This window comes from Cyprinodon tularosa, unplaced genomic scaffold, assembly GCF_016077235.1.
Source record: "Cyprinodon tularosa strain WSP-4 unplaced genomic scaffold, ASM1607723v1 ctg621, whole genome shotgun sequence".
NCBI classification, from domain to species: Eukaryota; Metazoa; Chordata; class Actinopteri; order Cyprinodontiformes; family Cyprinodontidae; genus Cyprinodon; species Cyprinodon tularosa.
In genome coordinates this window covers 618,936-638,235 of record NW_024039365.1, presented here as the reverse complement: position 1 = coordinate 638,235, position 19,300 = coordinate 618,936, and the positions used below count along the sequence as shown (strand labels likewise).

The 19,300-nt window shown below is 34.2% G+C and overlaps 1 protein-coding gene across 1 annotated transcript in view; it reads left to right on the top strand.

Annotated features, from left to right (window-relative positions):
* The first annotated feature begins 2,520 nt into the window (after positions 1-2,520).
* Positions 2,521-19,300, top strand: part of atg7 (ATG7 autophagy related 7 homolog (S. cerevisiae)) — a 107,489-nt gene continuing 90,709 nt past the window's right edge. Inside the window, exons 1-9 of the mRNA XM_038307837.1 lie at positions 2,521-3,006; positions 5,190-5,389; positions 5,501-5,555; positions 12,240-12,357; positions 12,478-12,555; positions 12,674-12,790; positions 14,130-14,276; positions 14,518-14,606; positions 18,736-18,857. Coding sequence (XP_038163765.1) covers positions 5,221-5,389; positions 5,501-5,555; positions 12,240-12,357; positions 12,478-12,555; positions 12,674-12,790; positions 14,130-14,276; positions 14,518-14,606; positions 18,736-18,857 — 895 coding nt within the window. The 5' untranslated portion in view covers positions 2,521-3,006; positions 5,190-5,220. The remainder of the gene's footprint in view (positions 3,007-5,189; positions 5,390-5,500; positions 5,556-12,239; positions 12,358-12,477; positions 12,556-12,673; positions 12,791-14,129; positions 14,277-14,517; positions 14,607-18,735; positions 18,858-19,300) is intronic.

Sequence of the window (19,300 nt, the reverse complement as noted above, 5' to 3'; positions counted from 1 at the left end):
AGCAGTGTGTTTTCAGTCAGAGGCTGCTTAAGAGCGACTGAAAGACCAATGGCAACCGGAGATATTTCCAGTTTTGTAGAAACCTGAATCATATGAGCTACCATGATATTATACTTCCTTTTGGGTTTAAAAAATATTTCTGAATTTGAATTTAAAAACATCCCAATGACAATTTTCAAAGCTGCTTTTTCTAAACCTATGAGTTTTCTAATAATCCAGAAGGCATAATCCAGAAGTGGAAAGAACATAATTTGACCATAAATTAGCTAGGAACAGGTGCCTCTCAGTAGATTTAAACAGATAATGAAAGAAGATGCAGTGGGCTATATGATGATTAAAAAAAAAGTACAGCTATTGAATAATTTCTTTTATAATACGATCATAAAAAAAAAAAAAAATTAAACCAAATCTTTTCACTTTAAACCATGTTTTTCAATGAAGGGTAAAATAATCAGTACTGTACTTAGCTTGTGGGCTTTGGTGTGTGTTTACTACTATCATCTAGATTACAGTAAATTATATATATATATATATATATATATATATATATATATATATATATATATATATATATATATATATATATATATATATATATATATATATATATATATAAATTATATTATAGAACAAAATGTCACTTTGAAATTCTTAAAGATTAAATTTTTAGGAAAATCTGATGGCAAAATCCTTCTGACTAAAAAGAACTACATTTTAAGCAAACATATCTTTATGAAAAAAGCTTTTGTTTTTCTCTGCAGGGATCCTACATCAATTTCCTTTTATATTATGTTACGTTGAACTTTCCCCTAATCATTACCTGAAGTCTAACATATATATTTTTGCACAACCCTGAGGGAACAGCAGCTATGATGGTGTGATTTCCATAATGTGTTTTTATCTTGTAATTCTCACAGAGATGCTCCTGCAAGCAAGGTTTGAACAATTCTAGCATACAGAATACAATATCATGCATACATAAGATATTTATATTTTCTTATTGTCTCAGGTGAGAACTTGATTGCAGGCTTATCATAAAATCTTAAGAGCATTGGCCATACATTCTTAATGAATCTTTTAAATAATTAATCTTATTATGGAGCAATAATTACACAGCAGGCCCCTGTGTTAGACTTGTAAAAGGTGCATCATCTCCTAGAGCAAATATGAGGCAACCCCAAAGCACATGTTTGTCTGTGTCTTCTGTCATCATGAGGTATGTGCTATGTGGCAGGTTAGTAAAGACACACCCTTCATTTCCAATCAAATAGCAGGATTGCTTTCCAGTTAATGATAGATTTTAGTAGGTATTATAACTTTTAATGTCTTTTGCACTCAGTTTACACCATATCTACTCAAATTACTTTTTTACAACAGTTTTATTGAGTTAACTTGACTGGAGAAGAAAATATTTTTGAACTGGTAAAGAAAGTATTTTGCTTTTATATAGATCACATTTATTACAGGAATGTGGAAAATGTGAAATGGAAAATGACCTAACCTGTTTTTGACATTTATTAAGTACTACAGCTTCCTGTCATCGCTTCCTGACAGCAATGACAGCATGGTGCAAATGTTAGTCCCAATGGGCTTAAAAGGTCAACATTTTCATGACAAGTTATACTTCACACCTGCAACATTTTACATGAATTATACCTAATGAAAACATGACTTAAAAATGACAGGTTTGCATGAGTAAATGATTTTTTTCCATTTCCTAATGTAACTAAAATTCCAAGATGAATCAGTCAAGTGTGTAATTCAATACCCCATACATAAATGTTCTTCTCTTTCTAAATGTTCATTAAAGGGATAATGTCACTAATCATTTCTTTTCGTTTTTCCTTCTGATTCAATCAGATATTAATCCTTTTAGCTTCATTTTAAATTCCCTGTTAACAATACAAAATGACAGGAACTCTCCACTCCCTATTTAGACAAACGTCTTCATAACACAAAGGCAAAACCTGTCTTATGGAATGAGGAAGATTTTTTTTACACTGATTTTAGGATGTCAGTGTAATGAATTCTGTTTGGACACACACACAGCATGATGGGACAAATATGTCAATACCATTAATAAAAAAATAAAAATCTCTATTATATATTAAAGATTATATGAGCCCATCTCTGAAAGTCATGAGAATGTTTGACCATGAGCCAAATCAAAAACCAAAAACAGAAAAATAAAAAACCTTAAAAAAAAACTAACAAAAGTATATATTTAATTTTAGAATACTGTATACCGGAAAAAATATTTCAATGTCTTTTAAAAGCAAATTCTAAAACTATAATACCATTTCACCAACATCTTCATATATATAGATATAGATATATATCTATATCTATCTATCTATCTATCTATATATATATATATATATATATATATATATATATATATATATACAAATGTCAAACCTAAATGTGAGAAGTTTATTTAAAAAGCTCCTTAATGTGGTCACGTGATCTTTTATTTTTCCTAAAACCCTAGCCTGTGCGTTTTTCCTAAGCAGAATCATTTGGAGACGCTCCCTAACTTGTTGTCACACTCCCCATGTCTGAAAGGATTTCTTTACTATCTGGTGACCACACTGGTTCACTTGAGATTGATAGGTATATTTCGAGCTTGCATCAAGTCTAGATAGTATAACACTTTTATGGCTATTGTGTTTTTGTGATACTTCCCCATAGGATATTAATTTACGACACGCAGCAAAGTGAGTGGCTCCTAGCAACCAGTCATACAAATTCGTCTTATTTCGCAGACCGAGATGAAAAGGAACGGTGCGTACAGATTCCTATCGGTTTTCTCCTGCTTTATAGTTTGCGTGTTTCTGTTCTTGTTTTGGTTTTTCATCTTTTACTCCATGGTTCTTGCTCCGTAAAACATTGAGGAAGCAAAGAGCTATGCTAAAAGTTGACGTTTAGCCATTACCCACGATGCCGTGCTTTATTGACAAGTCCTCCCATCACATGACCACCTGCAACAGGAAGTAGCAGCTGAGGGTGAGTGCAGGAACACAGAAGCAGTTTGGTACTTAAAACCTGTCTTTTTGGGCTAAAGCAATTCTGAATCATTCGGCTTCTTATAATAGTTTGTTCTCAAAAAGTCGCTCTCAATATTTTACTCTGTTCGAGTCAACCGTTTAAGCTGCAGCTGCTAAAATCATGCTCTGCAAAACTATTCATAATTTTGTCAGAATTAAGTCAGAAACTTTATCATATTCTATTTAGATTTTATCCCATAAACCAACACAAAGTACTCCATTATTGTGAAGGGGAATATTCCATGTATTTTAAACTACGTTATTGCACAATAATCTGATAAGTGTGGTGGGTATGTGCTCACTGCCTCTGAGTCAATAATTTGTACATAAGAACCACCTTCTAAAATCAGTAAGATCTAGTTACTTTAGAGTGTGTATAGACTGTAGATATTAGCCCATTCTTTTATGTGAAAATATGCAGGTCAGTCAGATATGTTGCAGAGTGATTTGCTGGAGAATTAACCTCAGATCTCTGCATTTTTTTTTTTCAAAACTGCCCTGTATTTTAGCTCAGTCCATTTTCTATCATCTTCAAACATTCAACCTGTCTCTGCTAAAGAATTACTAATATTAATGACATGGAAACTCAAAACAAACAGCTGACCTACTAGGATTTTACATTCAGGTAACGGCTAAAAAATGTTTTTTACATCAGCAATCCAATTTGAGATCTGATCGACTTGGGTCGGATAAAACATAAATCGATTTTAAATCTTAAGAAGTATAATTAAGTCTTATTTTATTATAATTAAGTCTTAATTTATTGAAATTTGAATTGATACCAGCCTTAGAGAACAGGTGGGAAAGGGCAGGCTGACTAAAGGAGTATAAATGAAGCAGTGGCCCAAATAACCAACTTTCACAACCGAGGCATATATCTATGAAAACACCTGAGGCCTTAAAACAGATGAGCCTTAGCAGCAGAAGAAAACACTGGGTACCGCTCCTGTGAGCTAAGAACACGCAAATCCCAATAGCATCTCACCAAACCTTGGCAACAATGATAAGATGAGTGCTGTGCTTTAAATGATTTTCCAAAGTGGTCCAACTAAAGACTGATTCAACACCACAGCCCACCTTAGTATTTTGCTAACAATGTTTATCTCTTGTGGTATATCATCAGTATATCATCTTTTGTTTATATCCATGAGGTAAAGGCACCATATCCAAAAGCTCAACTAGTTTCTATAACATGAAAGGGATTTCACTGAGCTCCAAAAGCCTCCACATTCACCAGATCTGAATCCAGTCAAACCCCTTTTGAATAAGGTGGAGAGATTTGTAACATGGATGTGAAGCTACAAGACCAGATCTTTGTTTTTGACATATTGACAGGTGGAAATTTTAGGGATTTAAAAAGGAAGAAATCCTCTAAACCAGATTTCTTACAGTGTTCATATTGTTCCTTTTTAAAAAAAAAAATAGGAAATCTTACTTTTAGGCTGTCTGTGTCTCACACAGTGTTGGAGATTACATACAGGTTCTGGAATGGATTGTCTGTCAATAGTTTTTTTTTGGTTCAACTGTTAGAAAACAACCATGCTGCTTTGTGGCTCAAAGAACTTTTATGATTGACTTCCATCTGTTTGTTCTTCCTCTACTGCTGCATAATTCTGTAACTTTTTTTTCTCAGCTCAATAAACTTTTAATTTGGTTCACTCTGGTGATCTCCTCTGTTCTCCTTTCAAACAGTAAAACTAGTAACTTTTAGCAACATAAAGCCTTCCTTTAAAACTTGATTGCTGATTGGTCAGATCAAGTCAAGTCTGGCCTATAGGAAAAATCCATGTTGCCAAAACTAAAAGAAAAGATAAAGACATTGTGTCATAACCGTACATTGATTAATGTTAAAATTTCCGTTTTGAAAAAATTAAACTAATCTGAAAAGTTGCCATTTGGAACTTAATTTGACTGATGCCTAATGGAAATCCAAAGTAATGAACGTGATTTTCTCAGAATAATTGCTTGTATTTCAGTTTTTTTTCTTTTAACTCTCTTTAACTAGAAAATATTCTACAATGTAAAATAAAAACTGTATCAAGCCCAATAGAAAAGATCAAATGTTATTTGATGTTTCATTTTTACCACTCTCGGTTCTTGATAACCATTTTATGTTTTCTGCCTTTTTGTCCTTCATTTTATTTTTTGTTGAAGTTTTACCATAGAAGTTCTGATGGCATCTGACACCAGCGGAGCGTCCTCCTCCTCAGACCTCAAGCTGCAGTTTGCACCGTTCAGCAGTGCTTTGGAGGCAGGTTTTTGGCACCAGCTCACCCAGAAGAAGCTCAATGATTATAGACTGGATGAGAGCCCCAAGTGTATCAAAGGATACTATTACAATGGTAGGTGTAAATGTCTGATGGTGTGGTGTGGTGTGCCAAACTACAGCACTTCTTATTATAAGGAAAGGCTGTTTACTGAGATAAAATTTCCTCCCCAATTTAACCCAACAGGTGACCCTGTGGGCTTGCCCACTCGTTTGACTTTGGAGTTCAGTGCATTTGATGTGTAAGTATCATACAGTTTGTTTTTGAAAGATCTGGCATTTTATTTGGTCAGTGGGAAAGTATTTTATTGTTTTATTGTCTTATTAGAAATCCTAAAAAATTGAAAAGATGATATATCAAGAGGAAAGCCATTGTTTTCTTGACATGAACTGATTAGATAAATTAATCAAATAGAGAGATTTACACTCCTTTATCTTACAGGATATTTCCAGTACAATAGATGGTGAGATGCATATCTGGTTTAAATTTGATAGCTTGGGGAAAAAAATATCACTATATATAGTGATATTGCAACATTGTGACAATATCTTATTGTGACCCAAGTATTGTGACACGCATCATGTCGAAACACCCATGCCAATACTCACCACTATAATAAGTGGTTTGAAAAAACAAAAGCAGGCTTTTTCAATTTTTTTTTTCATTTCCGTTTGTTGTTTAGTCTAAGCTTAATTCAAAAGAGATTTACTTTGTGTAATTAATGGACAGGTTGTACATTTTTTCAGTCTGCTATATGGAGCATCTCTGTTTGGAGTAAAAGTGGATGGACAAGAAGGCATGGTAGTAGTAGAATTAGATAAAGAACAATTTAAAAATGTATTGATAGCAAATAGTACAAATAAAAAATTTAATTTGAAGTAATTACACTTTAAAAAAATGTAGGTTTTTTATTCCTAAGAAGATTGTATATTATTCTTGTTTTAGTTATCCTATTGCCCTAATAGACTGTAGTTAACTTTTCTGTGTTACATTGTTGAGAAGGTTGTTTAGGGGTGTGGTTCTATTTATTCTGGGGTTTTGAACATTTTCATTTTCAACCAAAGCAGAGCCAGATTAAAAAAGTTTATGAACTATTGCCCTAGGGCATTTTCTTTAATGGCTTTTCTAGATGCAGTGCTTAATATTTCTTACAGGTATTTCTGTAATCTGTTCGCCAAATGAAAAAAAGACAAATACTTCACTATTCAAACATAAATGTACTTTATGAAGATCTCGTTATACATAAATGCCATTTCAAAATGTGTGCATTCTGTAGCAGAACATACAAGGGTAAATAAAATGAACTAACTTCTTGATCTGTACAATATATCTATAGTAGCTAAAAGAATCTGTAAAGTTTGATTTCTAAACAGATTAAATGGTCCTTCTTTAAGTTTCTGTCCAAATGTTCTCCAACAGGCTAAACATGAGTTTCTCAATTATGAATAAAATTATTCTGAAATAGATCCCCTCTCCTAAATGTCTTTACCTTGAAAGAAAACATTTTTTTGCCTGCAGGAGGCTTTATTTTTATTGGTTTTGGAATAAAAAACATATTTTTTTATGTTTTTTTTTAATTTAAATAGATCATGTATATCATTATGCCTATTTAAGCTAAAAACACCATTCATATCAATGTACGCACAATGTGTGTGTTTTCATTCTGTTATTAAAGCAATTCTACTTTTATCTGAGTTCAAAGCAGTGGCAGGAGTATGGCTTATGTGGACTTAAAATTGTCAGTGTATATATAGTGTTCCAGGTAAATAAATGTTATATACCAACAGTCTTGACCTTGATGAAACATTGGCTTGTCTTGAAAATGAGATTCTCTTCCTGCTGCTCCCAGGAGCCAACATCAAAGCCCCACGTCTAGTTGACACAGTTGCTGCACTTTCCCTTTTAGTTTGCTTTGTTAGACGATTGTCTGTGGATTTGTAAACCATTATAGAGGAAAAGTTTTATTCTGTAAGGTCAGGAAGTTGGAGTCAGTTTAGTTTTTTCCACTTAAAATAAGTGAACCAAAGGCCATATGTTCCAGCGACAGCGCCCGGACATGCAGGTGCCTTTCCGCCGATTCCAAGTTGCTGTGTTTCACCTTCACTTCCTTATCAGCAACAGCTGAGCCGCTTACTTGTCATGCTGGGTGATTCAAGAGTCTCCATGTGTAGTGGGGCTCAACACACCTTCTGCACTAGGCAAGGCAAGTTTATTTATATAGCACATTTCTCTTTCTACCTGAGGGAAAACAAGAAAAATAAATTGCGTTGGCACAGAGGCAAAACACAAATAAAAGAAGAGAATAAAAGTGAAACTTTCAAATAAGAGGATCATGTATATATAAAAAAAAATAAGAAAATTTGAATGTAAGTTAGACTGCAAATTTAATCAATAATGTTTAGATTAGACAGTTAATGGCCTCTAAACAAATGCATTTTTAATCTTAATTTGTAGCAAAGGCTTTAGCCCTTTTACAGCTTTCTTGAAGTTTCTAACAGATTTGTGGATCCTAGTAACTATAGACTTCATCTCTATGTTTTGTTCTGCTTCTAGATTTACAGAGTCGATTAGTCATTGAGCGATGTATAGGCTAACAAAATTATTTCATTTTCTGATCGAGCCACTATAAGGCTTTTTTGGACCTGTGTTATTGGCTCTACTTCCTTTGTTTTATTGAGGACACATGCAGTGCCATTCTGGACCAACTGCAGCTGTCTAAACAACTTTTTAGGCAGACCGGTAAATACAACACTGCCATAATGAGTTCTACTGAAGATGAAACCATGAATTAGTTTTTCAAGATCCTGCTAAAATATTAGTCCTTCAACCCTGGAGATGTTATTTAGGCAATAGAGGGCCGGCTTTGTTACTGTAATTATGTGGCTCTGAAGTTAAGGTCTGAGTCCATCACTACACCCAGATTTCGAGCCTGATTGTTGGTTTCAATCCATATTAACGGAAACTTTGTGCTGACTCTTACCTTCTGAAGACACTGTCATCTTAAGGGCAGGGAAAGCCTGGACAATAAAATGAAGCACACTACTACATTATTCAGTTGAGCATCTACGGAGAAAACACCTTATTTTCTATTGTCAATCAACAGCTCAGCAGTTGCTCCACAACTTAAAGGCATAAAAGAGGATTCTGGGGTGGAAGATAGCTGTTTTTGTATTTTAGAATTGTGTGCATGCTTCAGTTCCGACTCCTTCGCAAAAGTTCTCTATGCTGGAAACACCTCACCAAAACTCTAAATTTTCGGGGATCAATGCATAAGAAAAATGAAAACATTAAAGATATGTTAGATAGTTCCCATTTTTGTTCATATTACATCCGTTTTGTCATTAGTGTGCGAGAGGGGAGGTAATTCTCGGCAAGCAGGTATTCTCGGCATACCACCGGTGCTTCGTTTTGTATATTTACAGCAGTACCCTTGAAAATAACACCTTTTAAACTTTTACCAATATAGACATGTTATACATTCTAAGAAAGCTTAGATCCTCCACAATTCAACCACCAAGTTCATTTTATGGACACCATTAGCACCAAAGCACAATTAATAGAGATATAGCAGCTTGTTAAATCAGAATTTTAAAAAGTAAAGCTTTGACTTCTAAACTTTGAGGCGATCCTGAGGCTGTATTATAAATCCAATCTTAGAATCAATTTGTCCGTAAGGGTCTATGGATTAAAATGAATCCATCATATTTGTAACAAAGTAAAATTCCATGATAAGAAAATCGCCACATAAAGTCTGTTTTTTTACCATCAGAAAAAATTGATCCTAATACTAACCGTCTTGCTAATTACCCTAGCTTCAGAAAGGCTTTGTTTTCCAGTTAGGTTTGTCAAGATTCTTGTCAGCCGTTGATCTTCCAATATACATAAGAGTAAACAAATAGCTCAAAAAAGCCGCAGTAGCGAACAAGTGTAGGAGTACTTCTCCGTGCTTCGGCAAACGCTAGCCAAACAGCGTATGAGTTACGCTTGGAGCCTACGTAAATAACATCATGGCGGCACATGTGCAAAACTTTTGATTGACAAACAAATAGCCAACCTAATTTCAAAAATAGACAAAGTGGATTGGCTCATGTTCTGTAGGCCCCACCATGGCCAGAGTTTATCAATTTAAATTTTCTTGGGGGGTGGGGGTGCAGGAATGACATCCATTAAGAATGCCATCAATTAAGTCATTTTAGATGAATCTGGACACTTAATTTCTAAGAAAAATCCTCTTTAATACCTCTAAGTAGTCACACAAAAGTTACATCATTTAGGAGCATATATCATAGATGAAAAGAATGCAAGAAATATCTTTGTTTAAATACAGTATGTTAATACCCTCACTTGATCTTTCCTATTATCTTTACTTATTTTTCTCAGATGGGTCATTTTCCTGGTTATCTTTCAAACATGAAAACCTGTTTTGAAGAGGAATTGCATTACTTTCAGCTTGGTTTAACACAAACCTCCCATTCCGAGGGAAAATGAGGGCATTTTCCTCTAATGTTGGCCATTCTGATGTACTTTATTGTCAAAATATTTTAGCGTGTTGTCTTTCTTGATGTTTTGGCTCTGGTGCTAAAACATGTCATTTTTTATCAGTGTTTTGTTTGCTGATAGAGTGGTTGAGCTTTCTGTCCCTTTGTCTGATAGCTGAGTCATCACTGTGCCCCATATTAACCTACACATTCCCTCGTCTGTCTCCAAGTGGGATCACAGGCATTTGTGTTATCAATATACCCAGTAATGACCTCCACATTCACTTCAACTCGATGGATTCTTATCTCCAGCAATTTTGTGTAAATGTTTCCCAATGTTTCAGAACATACATGCAAGACAGTTTTTATAAAGCAACAGTAAATGTTAGCCTATTAAAGCTGTATTTGTTTTCTGAATGACATTATTGTCATAATAAAGTTCTTACTTAGCATAGCAGGGCAGTAAAAAAACTAAATTGCCATGTTCCCCACTCCCCACCAAATCTGGGTTGTCACTTTAGGGAACATCACTCTACCCCATATAATTCACAACAGCACTTTGAGTGGTAAACTGGAGATGGAGATAGAAGAATATCGTGCCGGTGTGGAAGAAAAATAAGTGTACAAATCACACTTGAGGAGGCAGAAAGTAATCAGTTTCCTGAGACAAAACTCCTTAAACACATGCACACCCATGCTCACACACATATGGAAATACATTGTCACTCAGTCAGTCAATGAGTGGGGCTCACCTGTAATTCATTATCCCTCAAATATGGTGTAGAGAGGAAAAACAGATTCAAGCATGCACACGAGGTTTGACATGTTTACGTATAAGGTTACTGCAGTATGGTTTCTCAATCAGGGTTGTATTTGTATTTACCGTACTGTGCCTATTCTGTACAAATTAATCTTTTAATGTACAAATTGAAACATTGAAACTTTGCTTTTAAAATTTCAAAGCTGACATTATATGCTCTTGATTTTCCACTTTTCATAGAGATGGCTGTAGAAGTACAAGAATAAAGTGTTAATATGAAATATATATATATAAAAAAAAAAACATTTGTAAACAATTATTCTGATAACCACATCAACTACTAGATTTCAGCCTTTCCTTTACATCTTGTAGGATGACATAGTGCCCTAGAAAAATGTTCTAGTGTCACATTTGGTACAAACTTTCTATACAGCAAATGTTTCTTTCAGGGACCAAGCGGTGACGGCAATCAATTAAAAAAGCCAATAATTCAACAAATCAGGAAAAAGGTTCCCAAAGAAAATGAGGTCAGCCAAGACAAACTTAACTAAGGCTTACAAAAAAAACCCTGACCTATTCACAATGAACTCACTGGGGATTTTATACACAGAGGCTAGCCTATAACAAACCAGCAGGGGAGGGAAGAGGGAACTGCTAAGAAAAACAACCATAAACAACCCAAAATAGACAACTCAACACATTACTAATTATAACTCTTTCCAGTCTGTAGTGCTTAGAGGTCTTTGGTAGCTTCTCCATAGCCAAGCCCCCCATGCTTCCAGCAGCATGATAGATTCCTGGTGCTGCATCATAAAAAGTCAGCTCCCCCCACCAGTTCTTCAAATATCAGCAAAAGAATAAAGACAGTGAGTTATCTAAACAACATACAAGTTGTTTACCAAACTTGTGTAGACAAACGACTGGTTAAACCACTCACAAAATTTAAGCTATAATCAAAAAGACAGTTGTAAAAAGAGTGGCGGGGCAGTGGTTAAGGGAATAGAGCTTGGAATCCTGAGGTTCTGAATTCGAACCCCACTCCCACAGGCTTACTCTGGGTCCTTGAGCAAAAGACACTTAAACCCCCACTGCTCCCCGGGCGCCACGCAATGGCAGCCAACTGCTCCCAAGGGGAGGTTCATTCCGTTGCTGTGTACTTGTGAAAGTGTATTGAAAAAAGCTAGGAAAAAAAAGTCTATAATGAAATAAGCACTAACACTAATAGCTGGAGAAACATCTCAAAACAAACCTTTTTAAAGTATCACAGCATTAACCTTATAATAATAGTAGCTAGTCTCTCTCTGCATTATCTAGATACTTAACTTATCTCAAGATGCTGAATGCTTAAAAGATCAAGTGAAGAAAGCTTTAATGTCTGATGAATTTGGCTGGTAACAGTCTGGCTGCTTGGATGCACCACCAGTTGATAATCGGTTATATGGAACATTTTGCTGCAGAACACTAGAAATAACTCACTATATATCAACCCAACTTCACATGCACATGAAAACAGAAGCGCATTTAAAACAACATACATCAGTCAAAGGTGTGACCTGTCTTAACTTACTTAGACTAAGACCCACATGTATGGCTTATGACTTATATCGTTAACATGTCCGTTGTTTTTAACCAGTTCAATTTTTTTATTTTTTTTATTTAAAGAGTGTCCATTTCTTTTTGTTTTCAGTGATGGTCCGACTCCGGCTCGTTGTTGCCCAGCTCTTGGTACGCTGTATAACACCAACACACTTGATGCCTTTAGGGCCACGGATAAGAAGGCCCTGCTGGAAAAAGAGGCCAAAGAGGTAAAAGGGAATTTATTGGACACAAATTCATTAATGTGGATGTAAACTATCTGTGAAAATGCATATTAAAGGTGGTGTCCTGAAAATTAAATAATGAATAAAATAGGATTTTCTGTGCAGATATGGGATGCCATTCAGTCCGGGGCTGCCCTTAAGAACCCATCTATCCTCTGCAAATTCATTCTATTGACCTTTGCGGTGTGTATTTATAAATAACCATATAAATGTCTTATTTCCATATATTTGTGATTTTTTTTTCCCTCTTCAAGCATGGAACATCTTAATCAATTAATGACTCTTTGATATCTCCTTGCAGGACCTGAAGAAATACCATTTCTACTACTGGTTCTGTTTCCCAGCACTTTGTTTCCCTGAGGGTTTGAAAATGATCCAGCCACCTGTTACCCTAGAGCAAGTTTTCTCACAGAGACAGGTAGTCATTTGTTATTTACATGACAAAAAAATAAGAACTTAAAATTTTTGTTTTGAAGGCCAGAACATTGCACATTCTTTCTTTTACAAAGAAAATGTATACACATCTCTCTTACAGTAGTAATGCAGTACTTTATTAACATTCTGTTTTATATACCTTTATTGTATTTGGTACTCTGATTAAAAAACAATGCCACGTGAGTAGACTGCTTTCCTTGGAGATTAGGCTATTATTAATGTTCTAAGTCATAAATAAATTGTTTCTCATCATGGCACAATTGTTCCATGACTTTAATTGGATATAAAATGCTAAAAGAGCAGCAATCATGGTGAAATTAGGATTATTTTGTTAAGCCAGATTTTCAAATTCAGAACATTTTAAAAAGGAACTTAATCGTTCAGACTTTTAACTTGCACATTTCTGGCTATAGATCCAAACACACAATTTAGTTCACCCTTTTTCATTATATGTTACGGATGCACAATTATCTTGTATTAAGTAGGGTTTGATGAAAATGCAATATTACTGACAAACAGCTTACCATATATTTATGTGATAAATCTATATCCCGCCCCCTTTTCTTAAATGTGATTCTGAGACCCTTTATGATCTTAAAGCTTGAATATAAAATATCTGGCCTTCCAAACTCTCATCCACAATATTAATATCGCACACAATTATGTTGCAAGGACCATATATTTGCTTTATATGTGAATCCCTGTAGCAGGTATATTCTAAGAATTCTTTGCATTTAATATAATCTATTTAAGTTCACATAACATTATTATAATATATTTAGCAGAGAAAGAATTGGTTGTATTTCAGCTAGCCCCTGTAACTAAGCAGTCACAGCTTAATGGAGTTCTTCTGAAAAAGGGACCATTTCCTAATTCTTGCTGGTAGTTATTAGTGTTTTAGACACTATCAGTGTAAATATCTCAAGACATTTACACTGATAGTGTTTTACAATTTGCTTACATTAAAAGTAAGCAAAAGAAAATGAATTACAATCTTTGATTTATTGGCACTTTAAGGATCAATTGTATTTCTTCTCTGCATCCTCTTTGTAAACTATTTTAATTTCAAATGCAAAAATTCACCCAGGCCTGATATTTACCAGAAGTTATCATTATCGTCGCTTGTTAAAATTAGGATGCATCTGTTCATAATAATATAAAAGCATCCAAAGCGCTAAATATTAAATTGCAGTTATCAGAGATGATGGAGAAACAGTGACTGGTATTTATCCATTTTGCCTCTGTTTTTACTACTAAAGAAGTACAGTTTTGTTGTTTTTGAGCACTTCCTGGGATTAATAGTTTAACGATTTATCTGTCAGATCTCAGCCCTGCAGGAATCCTATGATGGCCTGTGTTTAAAAAGTGGCATCACTGCTGTTCCTTTCTTCCTGATGAAATACACTGAGGACACTGTTGAGATGACTCTGCTTGAGGACTGGAAGACATTTTTCACTGATACTAAGAAGGTATTTTCATAAAGAGATTATGCTTCGCTAACCCATTTATAAAGTGATTTTCAAAAAGTTTCAAATACAGCTTCAAAAGGTGTAAAAAAAATTCTGTCTAGTTTTATAGCTTTGAAGGAAATGTCTTACTACCCTCAAACCAAAACTTTAGTCTTCTTTCTTGATTATTTGATCTTTTTTTTTTTTTGACACACCCATGCAGATATACACACTCGTAAGCCCTCCTCTTTGGATTTTACAGGTCACCGTGGGCGTCTATGATCCTTGTACTTTGTCCCAACATCCGGGTTGGCCTCTGAGAAATCTCTTGGTCCTCTTGGCAAAGCAATGGTAAACAAAACACATGTTTGTGAGTTTGAGTGTCTGTTCATGCAAAGATGAGGAAATCATCTACTCGAGATGACTCGTGCTAAAACCGTCAAGATGCAGTGACTTTCCAGAAAAGTATTTCTGTTAAATAAATCCTAAATTTAATCTGGTGTCAGCTATAAAAACAGTAATTTATTCATATTAAACATGACTTTTGCATTTTACTTTTATTTATATTTGATTTTTTTTTAAACAAATCAACTTCCAGGTACTTTTCTGATTCAATGCAATAAAATACTGTGGCTCTAATTTCAAGCAAAATTGCAAAGATAAAAGGAAAAAAGAAATATTTTCGTTTAAGTATTAATGGTTTGTAAGAAAATCTTCAAAGGATAAAGATCATTACACTGCAGAGGAAAGTTGGTGTACATTGTTTATTTTATCAGACATTCAGTATAAGACTTCTGGGTAGAGCATGATCAAATATTTACACAGAGATCAGGGAGGAGATCATACAGCTGTCCAGCAGAGTAGTTGTAATTTTTTATGTATCCAATATCAAACAGGAACTTTGTTCTAATGAAATAACTAACATGGAGCAGGAAAGTCTGCCTTCATTTCATAAAATTTTAAACAAGGGTTCTTGTATAAACATATTCATATTGTAAAATATATTTCAAAGTACCGATCTTTAAAAAATAAATAAATGCTGCATCTACTGATCTAACCTGGAAAAAATGGTTGTGAAAATGAGCTATTTTCAAATGGTCTTTTTAGAAAATAGAGTGATTCAGTGTGGGTAGTTAAAATCTTGACCTGTCATGACTCACATGTGTTACCTGAAGCAGCTCCTAATGCCAGTCTGAAGTACTTTGTAGAGCTGCTAAAGATTAAAGGTGCTTTGAGGTGCTCTAAATTAATGAACAATGTGGATCAGTGGTTTATGACGACATTGGGTCTGTTATTAGTAACCAATTTAGTGTTTCTTTCAAGAATCTGTATAATAAAATAATATGCTGTTTATAAAAATGTATTAGTAAACAGAACTTATTTTTTTTGTGAGGTAGTGTCAGTCTAAAAAATTACAGTTTTAAGATAGAGCTCCTAATTTTCAAAGATTGTTTCAAATGTTCTATACTCTAAAAAGGACCATTTGAAATTTCTTACATATAATGACAAAAAAATGATTAATTAAAACAAACGTTTGCACCTTACCAGAAAGAAAATAATAATAGTTTTAATTTCAAAACAGAGAGACCAGATCACAAATAAATATGCAGGTGTTGCAACAAAATATTTCCCCTCTCTAAACTCAAAATTCAAATGACTCTAGTTATCATACAAAATCTCCCCCTAAACTAAGTAGCTTGTGCCAGCTTAGGTTGTACAATGCTGCATCTTTTTTAGTCTGTAGCAGGCAGCTACTACTGGAAGGTTTACCGGTTTGCTTTTTGTCTAGTGGTACTCAGGCCAGGGTTTGGTTAGTATAAAATATCTCAGTTTTGTTTTAAAAGTGCATTACCTTCCTACTTAGGGCTGGGTATTTTCGCCAAAGTCCTGAATCGATTCGATTTTGATTAATACAATTTTAAATCAATTCATTTCAATTCAATATGTTTTTACAATAGTGAAAGTGGTTTAACTGTTTCAAAATACTCATGTATTTTGTTTTTTCCTGTCACATTAAACACAAAGTGCAAACTTGCAAATCAGACAGTTTAAACTTGAGATGTGAACAAAACTGTTTCAGAAGTGCGAATTTTTTTGTGAAAAGTGAAAAAGTGAAGCCTCACTCAAGCAAGCAGAGGTGACACAGCGGGGACACAGCAGGCATTCATGAGCTGCATTATCTTGATTCAAAATCGATTAAATAAATTTTTTTTACCCGGCCCTATTCCTGCTACATTCCCATGCTGAAGACTGCTCGCAGATGTGAGACAATAGTGCAAATTACACCACTCTGTTGGTCTTGTATGCATAACATACTGTATGTTGTTTTTGGAATCAGTTGGGAAAAAACAAAAAAAAAACAATGTGTGCACAAATTTTCAAAAAATCTAACATATTAAAATTGAGTCTCACTTCATAGATTTTAAGCAGTATTTTAAAGGCTTTCCTCCCCCATTGCAAGATGTCTTTTAGAGGATGTTAGCAGTACTTTGTGATGCTGCCAAATTCTGTCTCCCAGGTGGCCGAGATGAATTTGTTGAACCAGACTGTCTGTGATGGACAGCTGGCTGACCTACAAAGGTCTCAGTGACGTTATAATATCTGAAAATTTCTATTTCTGCTCATGATGATTTGTCTAGCTTTTCCTCTGTCATTCATCCATGACATTGTGGAGACACGTGAGAAGCATTTATATCTGAACTCTTCTTATAAAACCGGACAATAATTGAAGACATCAGCATTTAGCTTGGAACTAAATGGATTGAAGCAAAACAGATTCATGATATTCAGCCTGTTTGACTAAATGATTGTGAGTTCTCCTTATTTATTTTCAAAACACGAGTAAAATCAAGACTTGAGTGTAAACAGGCATAGAAGCCTACCAATTTAATCACATTAAATTACTTAAAATTGGTAAAGGTTACAGCACATTAGCCACACACAGGAATGTTAAAAATGCATCTTGCATTTTAAGGTACATTCATACTCTAACATGTCTGCAAAAATGACCCATGTAGCCTTAATGTGTGAGATTTGGGGTTTGAGATAATTGTACTGGTGATATTTATGGACATGTGACCTTGGAACCAGGGATCAAACTAACAACCTTATATATAACAGTAGACTGCTGACTTGTTGGGCTACATTTTTGAAAAAGGTACTCTTTAGTTTACATTTATGTTTTTTTTTTATGCCATTAGGAACTGTTCAGGATGCTTAAAGGAAAAAAAAGCTTTTAGTAAATAAAACTGTAGAAATAATTGCAACTTCTAAAAAATTAATTTACAAATGGGTTGATAAATACAAAAACTAATTACATCAGTATAAAAAGGGTGTTTAATATGTTAAATCTAGCTACATGAAAAAATTTGATGTTTTTATCAAAACAATATGAATAAAAATGATTTAAAATATTAAGTTGTAAATGAAAAAATATAATTTTTATTACATTTAAAAGTGATATAAATGTACAGATTAGGGCTAAAACATTAATCGATTATTGAAATCGTAAGCTAATTTAGTAATCGATTAAATGTTAACTGTATTAAAGAGACTCCAAACATGCCTTTAGCTGACAGGGCAGTAATTATATCAAACATGTTAAATAATAAGTAAGCATTTTACATTTTGAAAAAAGAAAAAACTCGATTCCTTAAAAAGTATTCTTAAGGGGACCTTTGGATATCTGATTATTAATTAATTAATCAAAAAAATAAACAACAGATTAATCGATTTGCAAAATAATCATTAGTTGCAGCCCTAAAAATAATGCTTTAACATTTAGATTTCAGCTCACTAATTATAGCCGCAGCTATAATTAATTAGCTTAGTATTCCTTTGTATGAGATAGTAGTCATAGATAAAATAAAAAATATATGAATATATATTAAGCAACTCTACTTTGTATCTTGGTACTTTTGGATTTTATATTGATATATGCCAGGAGTCTATAGATAATTCAAAAGGATAACAAACATAACATGATCCTGAGTTAGACACTGTTGGTGAAACATCAGAAAGTTACATCAAATTTTCCCCTATCAATTTAAATGTTAAATTTAATACTCTGATGAGCCTTTTGCTATGTGTCATGAAATCTTGTGTTTGAAAATGGTTTTTTAACTCAATAAGGAAGGATATTCCTTTGAGCATAGTCATACTATTTTTAAAACCTGGATGGAGATTCCATGCATGTGTCAGTCTATACGTTCCCTCTATGTTAAACAAAAATAATCTGTGATTAGATGAGGATTTTGGAAGTAGCTGTGATCTCTCCCATTTGCTACTGTTGGTATTTTATTGTGCAATCAAAAAGCACTTGGAGCATGATATTAAGATCTTTTGATATGTTGTTTTTTCTTACTGAAATGGAAATTGGAATTCAGTTAACTTTTTGAAAATGTTTTGAGTAAGGAGTTTTTCACCTGTGCAAAGTGTGGTTTTCATTATTGGACTTTTTATGATGTCCCTTGTGTGTCAGGGGTTCTGAGGTGGAAGTGGTGGAACTGCTGTGTTTCAGAGACCAAACTCTGCAGGGAAACCGCTCCATAAAACACAGCGTCGTGTTCCAGGTCATGCTACCAGAGCTTCCCAACAACTCTGGTAACTCAACTCTATTTGTCTGCCAACATGTTTTTCCATTTTCAAAAAAATACACCTTTTTTTTTACTTATAGATCAGTCCATCAAAAGTATAGATGTGTCTGTTTGCTGCTGATGCAAACTAAGTTTTATTTCACATTCCTTAGAGGGATTGATCACTTCAGTCTAACCTCACAATGAGTCTGCGCTATCTTTTGTCTGCCAAATTAGGAATGAAAACACATTAAATGGTAGTAGCTGCATGGGAGTGGAGCGCTCTGTGATCTGGAAGAGGTTTTTGTTGAATTTCCACAAGGCGTCTTTGTTTCCATCACCCTTCTCTGTCAGCACATCTCAGCTTTTAATTAAGTCGCTGTGAATTTGTTCAAGCAATAATGATGAACTCAGCTCTTCTGTTTGCATCTATGTATTTAGTGTTTCAAAATGGAAAAACCAGTCCACCTT